This window comes from Sardina pilchardus, chromosome 6, assembly GCF_963854185.1.
Source record: "Sardina pilchardus chromosome 6, fSarPil1.1, whole genome shotgun sequence".
NCBI lineage: Eukaryota > Metazoa > Chordata > Actinopteri > Clupeiformes > Clupeidae > Sardina > Sardina pilchardus.
The window spans coordinates 29951811-29972970 of record NC_084999.1 but is presented as its reverse complement, the minus strand read 5'-3'; the positions used below and the strand labels follow the sequence as shown (position 1 = coordinate 29972970).

Genomic DNA, 21160 nt, shown 5'->3' with positions numbered 1-21160 from the left:
CATACGGTGTGGGAGGGTATGGGGGTGAAGCTCTCCTGTACCCTCCAGGGCTCCCCTGACCCCAGAGTCACCTGGTGAGGGGTGTCCAACAACATACTCGTAGACCAAAGTATAACTTTTACATCACTTGATATAGCCAGGAGAGGTATCTTAGAGTGTGGGTTTGTCTGAAGTGTGTGTGGCTGTTTATAGTTGCTTGCTTGTTTGTGTGAGACGTTGAGAGAGACATTGAGAGAGACATTGAGAGAGAGAGAGAGAGAGAGAGAGAGAGAGAGAGAGAGGGAGAGAGATAAAGGTAGGACTGGACAGCCTGTGATCATGTCTGAGCCCATCAAGTCTTCATCAGTCCAGGACTTGGCCCTGGCTCAGCGCTGAGGCCCATTAGTGTGCTGGAGGCTGTGTGCATCCTGCCAGAGAGAAGCGGCGGGGTTGGTGTCAGACCAACACAAATTGGTTGGCACAGTAAGTGAGAGATGTAAATGGATATATATGAAGGCGAGGCATACTACACACTTAGCTTACAGAGAGAGAGAAAGACAGAGACAGAGATACGGAGAGAGAAGCACTCCTGTGGTGTGGCAAAAAGAGAGAGAGAGAGAGAGAGAGAGAGAGAGAGAGAGTGTGTGTGTGTGTGTGTGTGTGTGTGTGCGTGCCAAACTTCACACAAGCAGTGTGCTCAGATGTGTCAGTGTGTTCCATGTTTGAGCCCTCTTTTCTGGGCAGGTATAAAGACGGAGTCCCGCTGACTAAGTCTCACCAGCCCTGGAGATACACCCTGGTCCAGGCGTTTGGCCTCCACACTCTGGAGATCAGGAGGTGAGAGAAAGATTCAGAGAGAAAACAGGAAGCTACTATTACATTTACATGTACTAATATAGCAGACACTTTTCATCCAAAGTGACTTGCATATCGGTTATATTACAAGGGATTACATTGTCCCTGGAGCAACTAAGAGGTTAAGTGCCTTGCTCAAGGTCGGTGGAAGCCGGGAATTGAACCCACAACTTATCAGGCTACTGCATGCTAGCCCAGGTCCTTAAACACTACGCTACCATTCCCACCCATAGAATATGCTAATGCTTATTACATTCCTACATAGCAAGAGGCCAGTAAACCTGTCGGCAGTCCACTGGCAAGTTACAAACTCACAGCCCACTATATTCCACTTACAGTCAAAGTCATTTGTATTTATTTATTCATGTCAACATTCCTTAATATTCATGACAAGTTAAACTATGATAATGGTCTGACGAAGAAGTGGCAAACTGTAACCATTATGATTTTACTGTCAGAGATTCCTTGTTTAAAACCAATGAAGGTGGATTCAACTCCAAAGCTTCATATTAAATGGATTATATTCTGTATACACATACAGTATAAATTAGTGGTGTGATTATGCCATTGTAATATCACGCTTTGTTCAGCATCACAAATTAATCAGCTAAATCAGCTAAGATTTCCACATCGGTGACTTGTATAACCATTATCATTCTCTATCGACATTTGGCTTCTAACCAGTCAGAGTAGCAAAAGTATCAACAGTGAAGTTCCTGCCAATACAGGGGAGGCACTGAATCAGCTGGGGAAATCGGGGAATTGAGCATTAGTGTGTGTTAGAGTAGTCACAGAGATCAATTAGCCAATATCTTTACTCTCTCCTGCTCCCTCCATTCTCTCTCTCTCTCTCTCTCTCTCTCTCTCTATCCCTCTTTCTCTCATCCAGATGCTGTGCTGAGGATGCTGGAGAATACAAGGTGGTAGCGAAGAGTTCTCTGGGAGAAGCTACCACCTTTGCTACTCTCCACATAAACTGTGAGTTCCTCTCCCTATACATGCTATGCATCAGCCCTTATCCGCAAGTTCAATATTGCATAAATTGAGATTAAATATTGTATAGAGGGGCATAAAAAAAAAAATCAGCGTGCAGTCTGTTCAAAGCCCGTCACAGTGCGAACATGTGCGCCGGTATACGGCCTGTGTCAAAGCTGACAAAGAACATACACGAGGAGCGTTCAAACATTAACTACTGTATGCTCTTTTCCTTTTCTCGCTCTCCGCTGAGCTCCCGTGTTACACCGCTCTCTCTCTCGACCCTTTCAAGAGCCACTGAAATATTTACATCGAAAGATGCCGATGAATTAATAACCACAAGAAAACAATGTGACTCCGCATCTGGCTGTGGCATCAATTAATCACGGCAGTGATCTACTTAAGGGACATGAAGCTAAATGAAGGCCTGCTAACAGAGTGTCTCCATTGAATTTTTTGGAACGTCTTGCCCAAGGGAATTACAATGCATCATAATTAAAGTGCTCTATAGGACAGAAGCTAATGCTTTTAGCCTGGTATGGATGGCACTCAATGTCCAGCTGCTTTATCTGGGCTTGTCATATCTTAATACAATGAAGAACAATGATAGAAGATACTTGACAGGCCACCAATGCATCTCCACGGCTATCTATATTTCACAGGCTCCTGTTCAGTTGTCAAAAATAGATAAAAAGAAAAAGAGAATATTTTATGAAACTTGAAGGAATATGTCTGTGTGAGGTGGTTGATTTGTCTTTTTTCACATCTTTCTTTCTCTCTCCTCTTTCTTGCATTCTATCTTTCTTTTTTTTTCTTTCTGTCTTGCCTTCATTCTCTCCGTCCGTGTGTCCCTACAGCCTACGAGGGACCGCAGGCAGGCCTAGAGATTTCACGGACTCCACGTAAGTGCCACACACCGTCCTCCAGCGCTTAATAACCTGTTTTTTCGGGAGCCTTTTGAAGTTTCTCACCTCCTCACGAAGAGGAACAAGAAAGACCTCCGCCGCTTTGAAGTTGATTCCTTTTCATTTGCTCAAAATTCCTCTAAATTTCCAGCTGCGGGCGCATAGAAGCAGAGGGAAAAACGCTGGGTGTGTGATGGGGAACACTCGAGGAGTGGAAAGGGGGATGAAGAGAGGAGGAAGAGGAGGAGGAGGAGGAGAGGGTGAAAGAGTGGGGGGGTGGTTGAGTGAGGAAGAATAGGAATGGAGAATTATAGCACACTCATTCATATTTAATCGCAGTGGTATGTTTACATTGAGGATTACAGAGGAAGGCTTGAACAGAATCTAACAGAAAGAGAGCCGTTGGCACATAGAAAGCTGGAATATGTCTTAACATATAGCGTCGGAAGCACTTGCAGGGCTGCAACATATCTAATGTATAGAACCAGTGGGGTAGCAAGAGTGGGAAATTGTTAATCCAGTCCAGGGGCCTGTGCTTTGCTTGAGTGAGCATGTTTCTAAGTCTGAGCTACCCGCGTGTCAAAAGTAGCTGTTACTTTAGACAAATGTCCTCATTTTCCCAGACTCAGACTCTCCCTCTATAGGCCGACTCCAGACTGCAATCACTAAATCATTCCGTGACAGGGAGCCAAAATGTAGTGAGTTCCAACATCCCGTATGATGTATAGGATGCAATAGGCTGGTGGTAGTGGTAGGCTGCCCATTATCCTCACATGAAACTATTAGCATCTAATGCACATTACCAGCAGAAATCCATTTGTAGAAGATAGCTGTGGTACGATTCTGCTAGATTAGAATCATTAGCACTGAAGTGGCTACATGCAGCGTACAATTATGTGCACTATTTTAATACGAGTGCCAGTAAAAGCTGTTTGTTGGTGTTGTGCAATCAGATAATGCGATGCAGAAGCACCACGGGTCCATGTCAGGGAAATGTTCCTGTTCAGATTGTGCTGCACAGTCATTATTCCCTTTGCCATCTGGCTGAGATCTCCTCCTCTGTCAACAGAAAAGAGCTCCTAGAAAAAATACTCACCAATCGCGCCTCCTCACAAATGCCAAGCCTACAGTATGTCTGAGGTTTGATGGTATTGTCTTTTCTTAGATTGTCTTTTCTTTCCGTCATCACTATAATGTTTGTCTTTCTAGATTGCACTTTCCTTTTCTTTTTTAGGTCTGCTTTTTTCCTCGTCTGGTCTGAATTGTTTTTTATCACATGATATTTTCCCTCTTCGCAGAATTCCACCTGACATTGTTTATTTTGCACACAAGCTAGAGAGCTGTAACAACAACTACAGGCCACAGGGGCGGAAACCCTGTTGCTGTATTCTCACCTCTGATTTTCCAGGTGTACAAGCTTGTCTCTCTGACAGAACATGTCTGGGGCTTCACCTGTGGTCCATCTGGCCATAGACAAGTCTCCCAGGTCCACGAGACCTTTGCATGACTCACTTCCTGTTCTGCATTAGCTCCAGTTGTGGAGCAGGAGGCGCTGTTTGGCTCGACCTTTGCTCCGACCTTCGTGAAGGAAGGGGAGGCTCTCTCTCTGCGCTGCAGCTTCACTGAGCCGCTACTGCCCTTTCAACAAGATGTGGCCTGGTTCAGAGATGGTGAGGCTGTGTGAGTGTGTGTGTGTGTGTTTGTGTGTGTGTGTGTGTGTGTGTGTGTGTGTGTGTGTGTTTGTGTGTGTGTGTGTGTGTGTGTGTGTGTGAAAGAGAGTGTCTGTGCAGGATGTGTGTGTGTGTGTGTGTGTGTGTGTGTGTGTGTGTGTGTTTGTGTGTGTGCATGTGTGTGGGTGGATGAGGATTGAGGGAGTGCATATATTTGTGTGAACTGACTCCCCTTCAACACAACAAGGCCCGGTTCTCTCTCTCTCTCTGTGTGTGTGTGTGTGTGTGTGTGTGTGTGTGTGTGTGTGTGTGTGTTTTTGTGTGTGTGTTTGTGTGTGTGCACCTATATGTGTGTGTGCACCTATATGTGTGTGACCTCCTTTGTGTAGGTAGAAGTATGTGTGGGGGCATCATTTCAAACTGTTCACACACTCAAAAACTGTGACTCTTAGCATAAACGCTTGCTTTATTGAGAACATCCTGCACTCAGTGAACATTACATTTAAACCTCCCCCACACTAGAGGGTCAGAGGTCGCAACCCTTTGCGTTTGAGATAATTTATGTGGCTTTTGATGATTTACCCTTACTCCTTTAGAGCTAAGGATCTATTTGAACCAGTCACTTCTGAGGGATTTGATAGTTTTGAAAATTCAGCAGTAAAGTTTCATTCGCTTGAACTGTACACACAGAGAGAGAAACCATGTCTGATCTGGTCAGTGTTTTCTAAGCAACCTGCAGTGCAGCATCTGTTTTTTCACCCACGTCAAGTCTTCAGATACCTCTAGGCCTTTTATTTTTATCTCTCCTTTCCCCCCAATTCACGTTCCTTCTCTCCTCCACTCTCCTCCCCCTCTCTCCTCTCTCATTCTCTCTCCTCTCCTCTCCTCTCTTCCTCCTCTCTTCAGGGGTTCCCCTGAAGACATCTAGTCGCCTGCAGCTGCACACGGCTCTCCGCTCCTGCTCTCTGACTCTCAACTGCGTCCAGAAGGAGCACGAGGGTGTGTACAAGGTCCGCCTGCGCACCCGGTCAAGTTACACTGAACACAGCGCCTACATCTACGTCAAAGGTGAGAGCTGGGACGCTGTACTTCATGGGTAACTAACTAGTACTTACCGTTTCTTGTTTTCCTGTGTTTGTGTGAATGTTTACGTCTTTTACATCTCATGTATATTTAGTCAAATGCTGCAAAAATGAAGAGGACGGTTTCGCTTAATTGGAGCACAACTACGGCTGCCGACCCCAAGGAGATGTTTATGGCAGGCATATGCAGCCTCTAAATATACACACTGTCCCAAATACGCCCGGAAACATAAGGCGGTGACAACAATAAACAAAGACAAACTGTGTGATACAGGCTAGATGAAGTCTCAACACTGCAGGCTGACTCAGGCTCTCTCTTGAGTACACATGCTTGCCTGAACGGCATTCTCAGTTATGGCAGTTAAATCTCCCCAGGTGTTCAAGCTGGGCAAACACTGGCTTTCCTACTGTCGGGCCTTCTACAAAATCCAATTGGGCATCCAAAGGCAGCCATTTGCAGACATTTGATCTCTGTGTGTTACCCTGAAGTAGCACAGCTCAGAGGCTGAGTGGAACTTTGGAGTCAGCAGTCATCAACATGGTCTTCTTCAAGACATTAAAGTCTGATGCTGCTTCCCCAATCCACATGTAGTTAATTAAAGTAGCTTCCCCCTGCAGCGAGGTGGAGTGTGTCTGTCACCTAAAAAGTATTAAAGAAAGAATTAGCTTTGCATATTTGCCAGGTCTGGGGTACAGACTGAGTCAGACGTTTCAGGCCAAGTCCTGCACGAGTGGATTTTGTCTACTTGGCTTTGGCTTGTCAGAGGCAATTAGTGGCTTTAAAAGTAGAATCATTTGAGGCAAAACTTGGAAATGACAGAAGACCATTGGCTGAAATTACGTTTTCACATTTTACTTTATCACAGCCACTCACTCTCTCTCTCTCTCTTTCTCTCTCTCTCATGCCCCTCTCCTCTCTCTCTCTCTCTCTCTCTCAATGTGTCCCTCTCCTCTCCATCCCTTCCTTTCTCATTGTGTGTGTCCTCCTCCCCCATGTTGCGCTGCCACAGATGCCTCCTCTGTGGTGCAGGGGGGCCCCGGATCCCCTCTGCTGGTGGAGGTGTCTGACGTGAACAGGGACTACGTCTTCCTGCGTTGGCAGCCCCCCAGTGCCGACGGAGCCACACCGGTCCTGGGCTACTACATAGAGAGGTATGGACAACCACATGTCATCATTAAAGAGACCCTATGCAACTTTTTCATAGTCATAAAATCGCTTAGAAATCGTTGTTTTGCTTGACTGACCAGTTTTATCGAAAACAGTCACATTTCCTCCCGCCCCTAGTGTCCCTATCCGCTATTACAACCTTACAACTTTCTGATGAACGATCGTCTGCTGTTTACATCTGGAAGTCAGAGACGCGTAAGGAACAAGAAGAACCAGGCTTGCAAATTATATATTTATATATAGCCTATATATGTATAAATATACACGCTAAAGCTGTCGGGGAAGCTCTGCAGAGAAATATGCAAGCATAAAACGAGCGAAAACGAAAAACGAAACCGAAACCAGAGATGAAATCGCCTATCCTGCATTGTTCCTCTTTAACACTCAGACTGATAGGCACGTCCAGGGCTACTACATAGAGGAGTATGGGCAACCACATCATCCTGAAATTAGTGAACAGGTAGGTGAGGAGGAAGGCAGGAGATAAGGAGGAGAGACAGTGGAAATAAGATAAAGGGGTTTGGCACTGGGGCAAAGCTTAGCCAGGAATGTTGGAAATGTAACGTTCTAAAGAATATCTGGGTTGTTGCGGAACAGAATCTTCTGTGAGAATGTTCAAAGCTCCCCCGCTGAAGGGTTGAGAAGTACACTGGAAACAGGTTGTGTGGAGGGGTACGGAACAAGAAGCTGGGTAAATCCCTCACTCCTGTGTTGATCTGTTTCCAATGGGATTAAAATAATAATGCGCAGAGCTTAGCTGCAACACACCACTGGAGTGTTATACAGAAGAGAACTCAAGACAGCCAAATCTATACACGGTATTACATAACAATTTATAGACAATATTAATGGTACAGTCACTTCAATTCATTCAAATCCCATTTGCGTCATAACATTGGCAAAGTACTGAGTATTGCATTGCACACAAATCAGAAATAAGCATTATGTTGCATGCATAGCAATAAAAAAGCCACAAAGCCCAATCAGTAAACTGTGTTGCGTGCACTTATTATAGGAACAAAACTAAAGGTGATACTAAATCAGAAACAGAGTCGTCTCGTCTCATTTAGAGACAGAAAGCAAGGATTTGCCACTTTTAAACCATACTTTTATGATCAGCTATATACTGGTATGATTTTCCAATTAAATTTCATGCAATATGGTAATGAATCTGACCGGTAAACACACCAGTTTAATCTATGAGGCACCTAAAAGACATGACTTGGCATGAACGTCTTTTAGCAGTGCCAACTGTGTTGTTATTGATGTTTGCAAGGTTATTGCACGTCTGCTGCTGCTTTACAGTAATGAGTATTGGGAACAGGGTGGACAGGTGTGTTGACCAGTGTTTACAGTATCATAGCCATTTGGTGTGAATCTGAATTTGATTTACTCTGAGGAAAATGCGAATGTACCTGCACACTTATCTGCTGTGTGTGACTGAGCTTGCGTGTGTACTAGTGTGTGTGTGTGTGTGTGTGTGTGTGTGTGTGTGTGTGTGTGTGGAACAGTGCCATTTAGTGTGTCCTCTTATTACAAATATGCTAATGAATGTTTAAAAAGGAAGATACAACCTCTGTGAGTCTCTGGTGAGGCACTTAACTTTATTGTCTCTTAGCAACAAGGCAACGCTGTTGACAGTCACTAACTGATCCTTGTTTATTTTGTGACTCCATGAGTTAATGTTCTTTTGATTTCCATTTCACCTTTTACAAACTGATGGCCTTGGCCTGTCCCGATGCTGTGTCTACTGTAAGTCATTTTTGTCACATACTGACTGCGACATGTATTCCACAGGCCATATTTTTTACACCACAGTCATGTCGATACATACTTATAAAGTATTGAACTATGTAACATTGCATATCCATATCCCAGAAGCACTCCAGTTATACTGGGGGCAGAGATTTTTTCAGTATTTACCCTGCCTCTCTTCACTCAGGAGCTTTTGACATTCCTACTAGTTGCCATGGCATCATTTTTCTTGACAACAAATATGTCTGTGGACATGAGTGATTAATAAGATTTCCTTCCTGGCCTCTGTGTGTGTGTGTGTGTTTAAGGATGGAAATTGGTGTTGGGAAGTGGGTGCGCTGTAACAAGGATGTCCAGAAGGCCTGTTACTATCCGGTGACAGGCCTGACTGACGGCAGCATGTACCAGTTCCGTGTGTGTGCCGTCAACCAGGCAGGGGTCGGTCGCCCTTCCAAACCCACCGAGCCCATGTTCACCTCTGACCCCAACGAACCCAGCAGGACTACGGGTAGAGAATTCTCCTTTTGTGTGTTTGTGTGTGTGTGTGTGTGTGTGTGTGTGTGTGTGTGTGTGTGTGTGTGTGTCTGTGTGTGTGTGTGTGTGTGTGTGTGTGTGTGTGTGTGTGTGTGTGTTAGGGCTGTGCAATTAATCGATTTTTAATCGTAATCGAGATTATTATTTTAAATCGTAGTCTAATGTGAAATCGTAAAAATCGATTTTTCACTTTAACTAGGGTAATAACGGTTCTTATGATTGCAAGTGTTGAATTTTGCGGCAAAAGTTAAAAAAAGTTTCTTAATATCAACAATTGAAAATGAATTATTAATAATTCATATGGTTTAATAAGAGCAAGATTTGCACTTAAATCCCAATGGGGAAATTATTTGCAAAATGTTCAATAAAAAACAGCATATTTCAAACAAATTCTTGCCTTTTGTCATTTCAAAAATAATCCTAATCGTAATCGAAAATCGGATTTTGAGAAAAGAAAATCGAGATTTTATTTTTAGGCAAAATCAAACAGCCCTAGTGTGTGTGTGTGTGTGTGTGTGTGTGTGTGTGTGTGTGTTATGTGCGTGTGTGTGTGTGTGTGTGTGTGTGTGTGTGTGTGTTATGTGCGCGCGCGTGTGTGTGTGTGCGTGTTTGTGTGTGTGTGTGTTTTCACAGTTGGCTTAAAAAAGTACAAATTAACCCCATCTTCCTTCCCTGACCCCTAACCTCCCTCTACCCCCCCCCCTGCCCCCTTCCCTCCCACAGTGATCAAAGTGGACCGTGGGAGAGAGGTCATCATCACTAAGGATGAGCTGGAAGGTGAGAGACACACAAGACACATGCTGTAGTCTGTATTGCATATGCACCTTGGTGCTTTGTGTATGGTCCCAAACTGTACACTTTAGGAGTATTATTCTGTATATAACTCTTATGTATGCATTCCCCTTTTCTGCTGGGCCCATTTTATCGTTGTTCATAATATAATGAATTCATCACACATATATAATAATCTTTCCATACACTGTCCATACCACTGCACATGTTGTAAGATACAGCACCCCTTATGCTGTTGTACTTACTTATTCCTGGACATATCTGATAATCTGTTACTGTAATAATACTATTCTCATGTGTTTCTGCTTAGATGCTAACTCCATTTCATTTGATTTGTGGCCTATCTGTTCTCTACACAGTGCAAATATAGTTCAATTTAATCTAACATAATCTAATCTTTGTGTGATGGAGAATCTGGGAGCAATGTCATTTTGTGGTACTACTGGGGTGCTAGATGCACCGAGATGACATTGACGTGACTCAGGTTTTTATACACAGGACAGGACCAGTAAATGTGTGCGCCTGTGTTGCATTGCAGGGAAGGCATACAAACCATCTTACTTTTTATACAAGGGAGTGTTATAGAGACATGGTCCAACTGCCAGTTTAAGATCAATAATAAATGGATTTAGAGGAAAGGCAAAGACACATGGCAATAAAGTCTTTCCAAAAATAGTCTTACACTGCAGAGCTTTTGTTTTCTAGCAAGAGCATAATGCTTTCAGAGGCCTCAGAAAATAAGTAACTGCAACGGCATGGTTCACAACACACAGGTGTTGAACTGATTGTGTTTGCAGTTTTGAAATTGTGACAATAAGACACAAAAGTATGCCAGGGATTATTAAAAAAAAAAAAAAAAGAGCTGCAATACAATGTCATACTGTAACACTGGTACCACTGGTATTCCACAATTATGGATAATAACACAATGATATGTATTATGTGCAGGTCTTTCACTCTGTTAAACCCATAGATTGATGGACGTCTATGACATCCCGGTTAAGTCACATCTTCTATTGCGAATGTTCTTTTACCTGCAGTGTGAAAAGCTGTAATAGCCTGTTGGTAGACTTGAAGGTGATACGGGAAACCTTAGTGGTGAACGGTGCGGGGAAGTGAGGAAATGATGGGACATTAAGATGAAATAGCACAGCCTGGTAATGGGCCCTCTGCTCTGCTCCGCAAATCACAGAGGGCTTTTAAAGGGACATCCACAGTTCTCTATTATTCATTGCATCTGTATTTTTGTGTGTGTGTGTGTGTGTGTGTGTGTGTGTGTGTGTGTGTGTGTGTGTGTGTGTGTGTGTGTGTATGGGTGTGTGGTACAAGGGCACAGTAAAGTGTGTGTGTGTGTGTGTGTGTGTGTGTGTGTGTGTGTGTGTGTTGACCTGTGTGTTATTGATCAGTGATTCAGCTCAACTGAACTCTCTATGCTTCATCTCTCTCTTTCTCCTCCTCCTTCTCCTCCTCCTCCTCCTCTCCCCCTTTTCTCTCCTCCTCCTCCTTTCCCACTCTCCTCCTCCAGGTCGGATCCGAGTCCCGTTCCCCCCGACTGACGTGCGCGTGTGTGAGCTGAGTGACACGTATGCCGTGTTGTGCTGGAACGAGCCCGAACCCCGGGGCAAAGAGCTGCTCACCTTCAATGTGGAGCGGGTGAGTCAGAGCTGCAGGAACCAAACAGAACAGAAGCACACCCCACCAGTCCATGTCCGAAACCTCACCCACCCTGTCACCCACCCTGTGCCATCTCTGCCCGCCCAAACACTCACACATGGGGCCTCTGCACACCAGCGCATGCTCACTCTGCTTAGGCCATGGCACACCCACATACACACGCACGCACGCACGCACACACACACACACACACACACACACACACACACACACACACACAGGCACGCACGCACGCACACACACACACACACACACACACACATGCTGTGCCTACATTATAAATGATCTTGGAGCCTTTGCCACACTGCTAACTAGAGACATGAGAGAGCTGTGGAAAGCCAGCCAGGGCTGCCGTGTAGGGGGCGCACTCATTAAGAGTGTAGGAGACCCTGCAGCTGAAAAATACTTTTTGTGCTTCGTCTCAGCTTATATTATCAGGAATTAAAGGCTGCAGTATATGAAGACAGCATTTTTTTGTAACCTCTAGACGAGTTAAGGCAAATGGTATTAACATTGTAGAAGAATATGTCTGTTTCTGTGACCTTATTTGGTAGCTTTCCCAGATTCTGCACTTGAGCGGTTTGCGCTTTGAAAAGCAGTGGTGTTGTTAGGTATGATTTGCCATATTAAAAGCCTGGAAGTGATGATTTCACATTCTCACTCGCACAAGATGACGAAATGCTGCAATTTTAGCCGGCATAAAGAAAGCCAATACCTTACAGTAATGAGCGGGGAAGAAGCCCCTTGCCACAGGACACCCATATTCTTTATTGGACTTTTATAAGTTGAGCTGTAATAAAACTGTCCAATCCGTCAAAAGTATCAGAGACTGCACCAGGCTGAAGCCGTTGATATTAATATTGCTTTTTTCTCTCTTTCTCTCTTTTTCATTTTTTTTGTCTCAAAAATAGATTGAAATTTGCCTCCACCTTGGGTAGGCTTTATTATATCCAGAAGCCCTCATACAGGAGTCCTGTTTCATTTAAATGAAATTTGGACTGAAAGAATATATGGAGATTTTAATGAGCGTTCAATTTAGTGTAAGCCAAATATGGGCGAACAGATGAGGAGTGGAGGTGCAAAAAGAAAATGGAGAACTGACTGTGAAGTGAAGAGGAGATGTCGTTTATGTTTGTCTTTCTAACTCCTAACTTCACCATCTCAGAGAAGGTAGTCTTGTCGGAAGTCGGTTAAGGTTGGAATTCGAAATGACTACTGCTCAATATTCCCTATAGTCACTTCTTGTGCTTTTACTAGTGACTAAATGACTCTATTGATCAATATTCACTGGTCATCTCTAGTTAGTGAATATTGTAAGTAAATGAATAGTGAACTAAATTATTAATGGGGTAGTGAGTGACTACTAAAGACTGAAAATAGCTTCAATCTCGAGGTTCTATACTGTGCTGAAACAATACTGTAGGCTTACACGTTTAATATTTGCCAGTGTCTGCATTCTACAGTTACTTTGAAGTGAATTTGTCTCTGACTGTGTTTTGCATGTTGTTTCATTGGCCGATTCCCAGTCCGTTGTGGGGAAGAACAGTTGGTGTTTGGCCAGCATGGACACAGTGGTCAACTCCCCAAGATTTGTGGCCTTTGACCTCCAGAAGGGCACGTCCTACAACTTCCGTGTGCGTTCGGTCAACAAATACGGTGTGAGCGATCCATCTGAGCCAAGTCAACCGGTCACACTGGGGAAAGCTGAAGGTCAGTCATGGATGAGAAATAGCTCAGCTCTCATAATATACCAGGATTTATCTGATGTGTCTGATCTGATGATGGCAAGAGAGAGAGAGAGAGAGAGAGAGAGAGAGAGAGAGAGAGAGAGAGAGAGAGAGAGAGGGAGAGAGAGAGAAAAAGTGTGTGTGTGTGTGTGTGTGTGTGTGTGTGTGTGTGTGTGTGTGTGTCTGTGTAAGGTGGCATTTCATGCACGATTTTTTTCGAAGTTGTATTTTCTGATGCCTGTGTCATCTGTCTTACCCCGTTGTTTTGATTGCTCATATCTCATCTTTATATTCCCTCATCTCTCACCCCACCCCACCCCACCCCAACCCCCACCCCAACACTCCCCTTCTCCTTCCCAGCGACACCTCCTGCTCCTAAGGGCATCCAGGCCACGAGGGACACCGACTCATCCGTCCTGCTGCAGTGGACGGAGCCCAAGGACAAAGATGGCGTCCTGGGATACTATCTGTACTTCAGTGAGGCTGGGAAGGGTGACTGGAGGACCATCAACAACAAACCCATCACCGCAAACAGGTCCATTCATCAATCCCACTCATCAATCCAACAAAGTCAGCTTCTTCTAGAGCAGCCTATGTCTAAACGTACAGTGCAGGCTATTCAAAATCGCTCCGGCACCACGCACTGCCCGAAAAGGTGCAGGTAGATGTAGGAACGTGTAATTATAACAAAAAAATATAAAGACTCTACCGCACACTGACTTTTACTCATTTTATTGAGAGCGAACGACGCGTTTCGCACAAGACGTCCTCAGGTTCGCTCAGGTGGCTGTTGTTATCTGTACAACATGTGATATGTGGCGGAGGCCTGTACATTCAAGGTTAACGTATGCAGGGTGTCCTATCTCTCAGTTTCATATAATCTCATCAGAGAAATAAGTGGCACAAACAATAAGCATTACAGATGATGTCAAATTGGACAGGGAAACCCACTGAAGCATGGGATGTTTCTTTAACCTCCAATTTTACTTCATCAGAGAGGATTATAAATCTCATCATCTTTGAACATATGGTGCCTCTTATCCTAACACCGCTGTCTAAATGAGAAAATTATACGATAAAGAGCTGATCGTGACAGCTATGTGTTTTCTCTGCATTCCTTTTTTTTCACAGTTTATCACATATCACATACATTCTTAAACATAGCCACGCCACAATACATAAAACAATAAGGACAAGACAGCAAAATATGCAACAAGACAGACAAAAAATAAATAAAAAATTCTCTGCATTCCTGAAACTTTGGATATGTGCGCTCCAAACCCCTCAGGCATATTCATTCAGGTAACGTTTTCTCTCCCCAGGTTTACTGTCCATGGCTTGACCAAGGGGAAGCATTATGTGTTCCGTGTGAAGTCCGTGGGACGTGCCGGAAACAGCCAGTACTCTGACGAGTCAGGACTGATCCTGGTCAAATCGGCTGTATGTGAGTACTTAGTCAGGCCATGGGTGCCACCCACACACTCACACACACACACACACACACACACACACACATACACGCACACACAAGGACACACACATACACACACACACACACACACACACACACACACACACACACACACATACATAAACATACATACACACACACACACACACACACACACACACACACACGCACACACACTCTCTTAGGACTCGCACCTGCAGGGATTCACCACCATCTGGTGCTCTTTAAGGATCTGCCACAAAGGCAGAGCAGATCAGTAACAGGCACCAGCATCTTCCTTTGGGCTGAATGAGGCCGAGACGTGAGCATCTCACTGTCCTTTAAAGGTTTCAGCATAATGTTAAAAAACACCTATGCACTGCCGTATCAAGAGATCCACTGAAGTTAAGACGCAAACCAGCTAGCGCCGAAGCGGCTGTCTTGTAGCGCCACATTACCAGTCAAAGGAGGAGTGCTGTTAAGGTTGCCGCTTGAATCCTACAACATTTCCACGTAGCTCCTTTAATAGATGAATCCCATAGACAGAGTCTTTAATGTTCCAGAGGGAATCGTTTTCACACAGCTAAGGATGTGGGCACAGCCCCGCATAAGAGAAGAACCCCCCTCTGTGGTCAAAGCAAACAGAAAGAAAGAAAGATACTTGATCTCCTATGCTATATACTGTACAGCACTGCACCACTATGACACAATTGGTCTGTGAATCCAGCTTTTCCATCCAGCCCCTGGAATATGGGGCTCAATGTATAATGTCCCACGATTCAAATGATTACGTGATTTTGGAAATATCACTTCCTTTCACCTTCAATAAGAGGGGTTTTTATCAGCGTAGAGGTGATCTGTCTCGCCAAGAAGCACCTCCGTTCCTGGCACAGTTGTGACCTATAATAGCAGCTCTGATTATCTCTGTGGTGCTGCCGGCTCCCCGGTAATAGCGTCTCATTCCGCCTGTCACTCATCCTGATGTAATTTACCAATGCACTGATGTAGGATCAGGTAACGACAGGCCTGACATTTCTGTCCCATTCATGTAAACTGGCCCCGGCCGTGTCCTGAGATGAACTAAAGGGACGGGAAGACGCACGTCGTCAGCACTTCGGTTCTGCTGTACGGCACGGCACGGCACTCGAGAGCTCCGCGGAGCAAGGTCTCATTACTCATTTTAGTCAGCAAAGGAGTGGGGCAATAAAGAGGGGAAAGAGAGAGAGAAAGAAAGACGGAGAGAGAGAGAAAGGTGTGAGATAGAGATAGAAATAGAGTGGGAGAGGGAGAAAGGGAAAAGAGAGCTGCTCAAACAATCAAGTGAGGGGGGGGGGGGGAGTACAGATGGGTTAAAATAAATGAGTTATTTCAACACCCGGATGTCAGTGGAATGAGATATTGCAGGTTGTATGTGATTTGCTGCTCTGGCCGGATGGTTGATTGCTCACCTCTTGACTTGTGGGGGCGCGAGGCCTCGGCCAGCTTTTCATCAAGCCTCAGCGCTCCATAGATTAACTAATTAAAGCCGTTGCACAGACAGAAAATTACCTTAACTGGATTTCCAGCCACTGATTCAAGAGTTTGTTGATTTGATTAGATAATGAAACAAGGGCTGACGCGCAACAAAGAGGGGGGGGGGGGGTGGGGGCTTGGAGAGCACGAACACAAGGTCAGCGTCACAAAAGTGGTGGAACATTACGGAAAATGGTGCTGCTGCGGCTGCTTCCTCTCTTTCCCTGCCGTTCGTCCTCACACAGAGCCAAGTGTCCGCTAAGCTCCATGGCTATACTGACGTCCAGGGCCGTTTGTATGCTTTGGTCTTATTGGTTTATCGCCTGCTTGAAGCGTTAGTACAGTACATCCTCATGGCCGTCCTCTTGCATTGGCCCAGTGTGTAAGAAGGGCATCTTTTGTTGGGATATTTCTCTGGTGTTCCTATCTCTCTCTCTCTCTCTCCCTCTCTCTCTCTCTCTCTCTCTCTCTCTCTCTCTCTCTCTCTCTCTCTCTCTCTCTCTCTCTCGCTCTCCCTCTCTCCCTGTCTCATTCTCCTATACAGTATCTCTCTATCTCTTACTCATTACATCTATTCTCTACATGATTTGTTTGGCTCTCTCTCTCTCTTCCCCCATTCTCCCTCTATAATCTCTCTCTCTATCTCTCTCCATCTCCATCTCAACCGCTCCATCCCTCTCTCCATCTCTCCGTCTCTCTGGCCAGATGTGCCGTCCCCTCCGTCGGCCATTGCCCTGCTGCACTGCTCCGGCTCCGAGATGCTGCTCAACTGGAGAGCTCCGCCCTGGGACGGCGGCTCTCCCGTCCTGGGCTACTACCTGGACCAGAGGGAGAAGGCCGAGCCCACCTGGCGCGAGGCGAACATCAAGCCCGTCAAAGAGCGACTCTTCAAGGTGACTTGGCATTTTTCCCCCCTTGTACTCGTACAGGGTTACTGTGCCCAGGCTGACTTTAATGTGCCATCCTCCCTCCGTGCTCTTTTGCCAGCTGAAGTGGGTTACGGCTGCAGTGAGCCGAGTCCTCCGAGACCTCATTAAAGCTTAAAATCCAGAAGCCTCTGTCCTTCGTTCTGCGTGGTGACGCTCTTAATTAGCTCACCTTTAAAAATGTGGTCAGGGAGAGACAGCGTGGTCGACCAGTCTCCACGCGTTGAGTGCACACACTCGCTCATAGTCACCCAGCAGCCCTTCCCTTCCTCACACACAACACGAGCCCATCGCTCCACTCCTGGAAGACTCCGCTACCCCCTGGGCTTCCGTGAGCTGGGATCCTTGACACATGGAGCATGATAAATGTGTAGACTATTGCAGTTTGGGGAAGAGGTTAGATTAGCTTCAGTCAGAGCTGAAACAGTTTGACAGAAACCGCAGACATCACATTTCCTGTGGGATGCACATAGAGCCTTGTGGCATTTATCTAATACTAACAGGCATGCTGTTTTGGGCACAGCGCCCCCTGTTGAGCAGAAGTAAAACCCACAGCTGCTATATCTGGGGAGGGAAAAAATGTCCCTCATTACTTTCTCCATCAAATCGCATTATTCTTATCTTGGCTGGTATTGTCATATCCTGTTCATTTTATATCTCAATAAATGCAACATTAATTAGGTTTATTGATCATGGAGAGTCAGGGACATTAGGCCAGTTGGGCCCGGGTGCCGGATGAACCGCTGCCTGCCTGGGCCTAGCCGCTCATTGGACAGCCAGGGAGGCGAGCCACCCATCGGGGCTCATTAGAGGCCTTCTGAAAGGCAAACCCCGCAGGACTCGCCCAGGCACATCGAGCACAGCCCGCCATAGTGAGGAAACATTCTACTGCCATCTAGTGTTCAGAGGTGGAACAACAGCTCCGCCTGTGAGCATCGAAGCATCTCCATACATGAAGCTTTTCTTTCCGGTCTGGTCAGTGAAGCTGCAGGAGACTGAAGTCATTGGTCGGCTGAACTTTCGCTTTACCTGATAGATTGAGGCAATAAATCATGATGTGTCCGGTCCTGAGCTGGCCAGTACTCCCAGTTGATCTGTCTGTTGCACTGAGGATCTTGCATCATGAGTTGCTCAGGACAAAGGAATCCATTTTATGATGAATGCTATAAGGGCACGCTGTGGGTTACTGTGCCATGGGTAGATGTCTTACATGTGTATTGAAATTATTTGTAATATCAGGTGCTGAATCCAAACTGTTTTTACCACAAAAAAGTAAAGTAAAGTAAAGTAGTAATTCATTGTCCACGGGCAGCTGTTTCCTCTCTGTCTTCCTCCACAAATGACACTCAGTTTGTCCGTGTGACTCTACAGGTGACTAACCTCCATGAGGGGCAGTACTATCAGTTCCATGTGTTTGCTGCAAATATTGTCGGCATTGGCAATCCCTCAAAGCCCAGTGAGTTCTTTCTGTGTGAGGAATGGACAATGGCAGAGCCAGGTGAGTATGTACACAAATCACATCCACACACACACACACACACACACACACACAGATTTATACCACTGTGCACACACACACAGAGAGAATGACTCACAGATACTATTAGCACATTTAATGCTGCTGTTTACCCTGTCACCATGTAAACACTGAGAACGAAACCCATACAGACTCAGGAGCTGGCGCACTTAAGAGTAGTGGCTGTTTCATGCTTTGCTTGCGTCTTAAAATATGACATGGCATGTACAAACAGACCGCACATGAGAGAGAGAGCACATTGTGCACTGGCTGGACGGGTGAGTTGATGGATGGATGGATGAATGGCCAAACTGATGCCTAAATACATAATTATATGAAGAAGGAGGGCTCTGTGGATATGCAAACAAACGAGTCCATTGATGGATGAACGGATGAAAAGAGACCAGAACTGAGAAATGGAAGATGGATGGTGACAGCTAGTGACAGATTCTGCTCTCCCATCCATCCTCTCAGGCTGCCCCTACGACCTGGAGTTCCGTGAGGTCCGCAGGAACTCCCTGGTGCTCATGTGGGCGGTACCCGTCTATAAGGGCCAATCAGAGATCAGCGGCTACATGATTGAGCTCAGCGAAGGGGCGGACTCCGAGGACTGGACACCTGCGAACGAGGAGCCGGCCTCAAGCACTCACTTTAAGGTGTGTATGATATTTTTGTGTTAATATCTGATAGGGGATTATGTTATAAGTCCTGTGATGTTTACCCATAAGGTAAGGTGTGTATGATATTTTTGTGTTAATATCTGATAGGGGATTATGTTATAAGTCCTGTGATGTTTACCCATAAGGTAAGGTGTGTATGATATTTTTGTGTTAATATCTGATAGGGGATTATGTTATAAGTCCTGTGATGTTTACCCATAAGGTAAGGTGTGTACGATATTTGTATTAATATCTGATAGGGGATTATGTTATAAGTCCTGTGATGTTTACCCATAAGGTAAGGTGTGTACGATATTTGTATTAATATCTGATAGGGGCTTATGTTATAAGTCCTCTGCTGTTTACCCATAAGGTAAGGTGTGTGTGATATTTGTATTATTTATATCTGATAGGGGCTTATGTTATAAGTCCTGTGCTGTTTACCCATAAGGTAAGGTGTGTGTGATATTTGTATTATTTATATCTGATAGGGGCTTATGTTATAAGTCCTGTGATGTTCACCCATAAGGTAAGGTGTGTACGATATTTGTATTAATATCTGATAGGGGATTATGTTATAAGTCCTGTGATGTTTACCCATAAGGTAAGGTGTGTACGATATTTGTATTAATATCTGATAGGGGATTATGTTATAAGTCCTGTGATGTTTACCCATAAGGTAAGGTGTGTACGATATTTGTATTAATATCTGATAGGGGCTTATGTTATAAGTCCTGTGCTGTTTACCCATAAGGTAAGGTGTGTGTGATATTTGTATTATTTTTATCTGATAGGGGCTTATGTTATAAGTCCTGTGCTGTTTACCCATAAGGTAAGGTGTGTGTGATATTTGTATTATTTATATCTGATAGGGGCTTATGTTATAAGTCCTGTGATGTTCACCCATAAGGTAAGGTGTGTACGATATTTGTATTAATATCTGATAGGGGATTATGTTATAAGTCCTGTGATGTTTACCCATAAGGTAAGGTGTGTACGATATTTGTATTAATATCTGATAGGGGATTATGTTATAAGTCCTGTGATGTTTACCCATAAGGTAAGGTGTGTACGATATTTGTATTAATATCTGATAGGGGCTTATGTTATAAGTCCTGTGCTGTTTACCCATAAGGTAAGGTGTGTGTGATATTTGTATTATTTTTATCTGATAGGGGCTTATGTTATAAGTCCTGTGCTGTTTACCCATAAGGTAAGGTGTGTGTGATATTTGTATTATTTATATCTGATAGGGGATTATGTTATAAGTCCTGTGATGTTCACCCATAAGGTAAGGTGTGTGTGATATTTGTATTAATATCTGATAGGGGCTTATGTTATAAGTCCTGTGATGTTCACCCATAAGGTAAGGTGTGTACGATATTTGTATTAATATCTGATAGGGGATTATGTTATAAGTCCTGTGATGTTTACCCATAAGGTAAGGTGTGTACGATATTTGTATTAATATCTGATAGGGAGTTATGCTATAAGTCCTGTGATGTTTACCCATAAGGTAAGGTGTGTACGATATTTGTATTAATATCTGATAGGGAGTTATGCTATAAGTCCTGTGATGTTTACCCATAAGGTAAGGTGTGTACGATATTTGTATTAATATCTGATAGGGAGTTATGCTATAAGTCCTGTGATGTTTACCCAAAAGGTAAGGTGTGTATGATATTTGTATTAATATCTGATAGGGGCTTATGCTATAAGTCCTGTGATGTTTACCCATAAGCTTGTTCCCATTTCCTGCTCAGGTGTCTGGCCTCAAAGCAGGTCAGACGTATCGTCTGCGTGTCTCAGGTGTCAATGAAGCTGGTGTGGGCATGCCCTCTCTGCCCTCAGAGCCTGTCACCGCTCAAACTAAACCAGGTATGCGCCACGCACATACAGTAACGTCTCCTACCATCTCACATTCCGTTTTAATCAGCTAACCTCCTCCATGTGCAGACCTAATGATGATGATTGCTTTCTC

At 44.6% G+C, this 21160-nt stretch overlaps 1 protein-coding gene across 1 annotated transcript in view; it reads left to right on the top strand.

The window, feature by feature from the left end:
- The window catches only part of myom3 (myomesin 3), a 45480-nt gene that overhangs the window by 16867 nt on the left and 7453 nt on the right, over positions 1-21160 (top strand). Inside the window, exons 5-21 of the mRNA XM_062539349.1 lie at positions 1-74; positions 724-816; positions 1724-1812; positions 2667-2711; positions 4244-4384; positions 5291-5452; positions 6477-6618; positions 8698-8897; positions 9647-9700; positions 11241-11368; positions 12916-13099; positions 13477-13651; positions 14439-14560; positions 16784-16971; positions 18376-18502; positions 18995-19176; positions 20943-21057. The exon at positions 1-74 is cut by the window's left edge and continues 84 nt beyond it. Coding sequence (XP_062395333.1) covers positions 1-74; positions 724-816; positions 1724-1812; positions 2667-2711; positions 4244-4384; positions 5291-5452; positions 6477-6618; positions 8698-8897; positions 9647-9700; positions 11241-11368; positions 12916-13099; positions 13477-13651; positions 14439-14560; positions 16784-16971; positions 18376-18502; positions 18995-19176; positions 20943-21057 — 2221 coding nt within the window. The remainder of the gene's footprint in view (positions 75-723; positions 817-1723; positions 1813-2666; positions 2712-4243; positions 4385-5290; positions 5453-6476; positions 6619-8697; positions 8898-9646; positions 9701-11240; positions 11369-12915; positions 13100-13476; positions 13652-14438; positions 14561-16783; positions 16972-18375; positions 18503-18994; positions 19177-20942; positions 21058-21160) is intronic.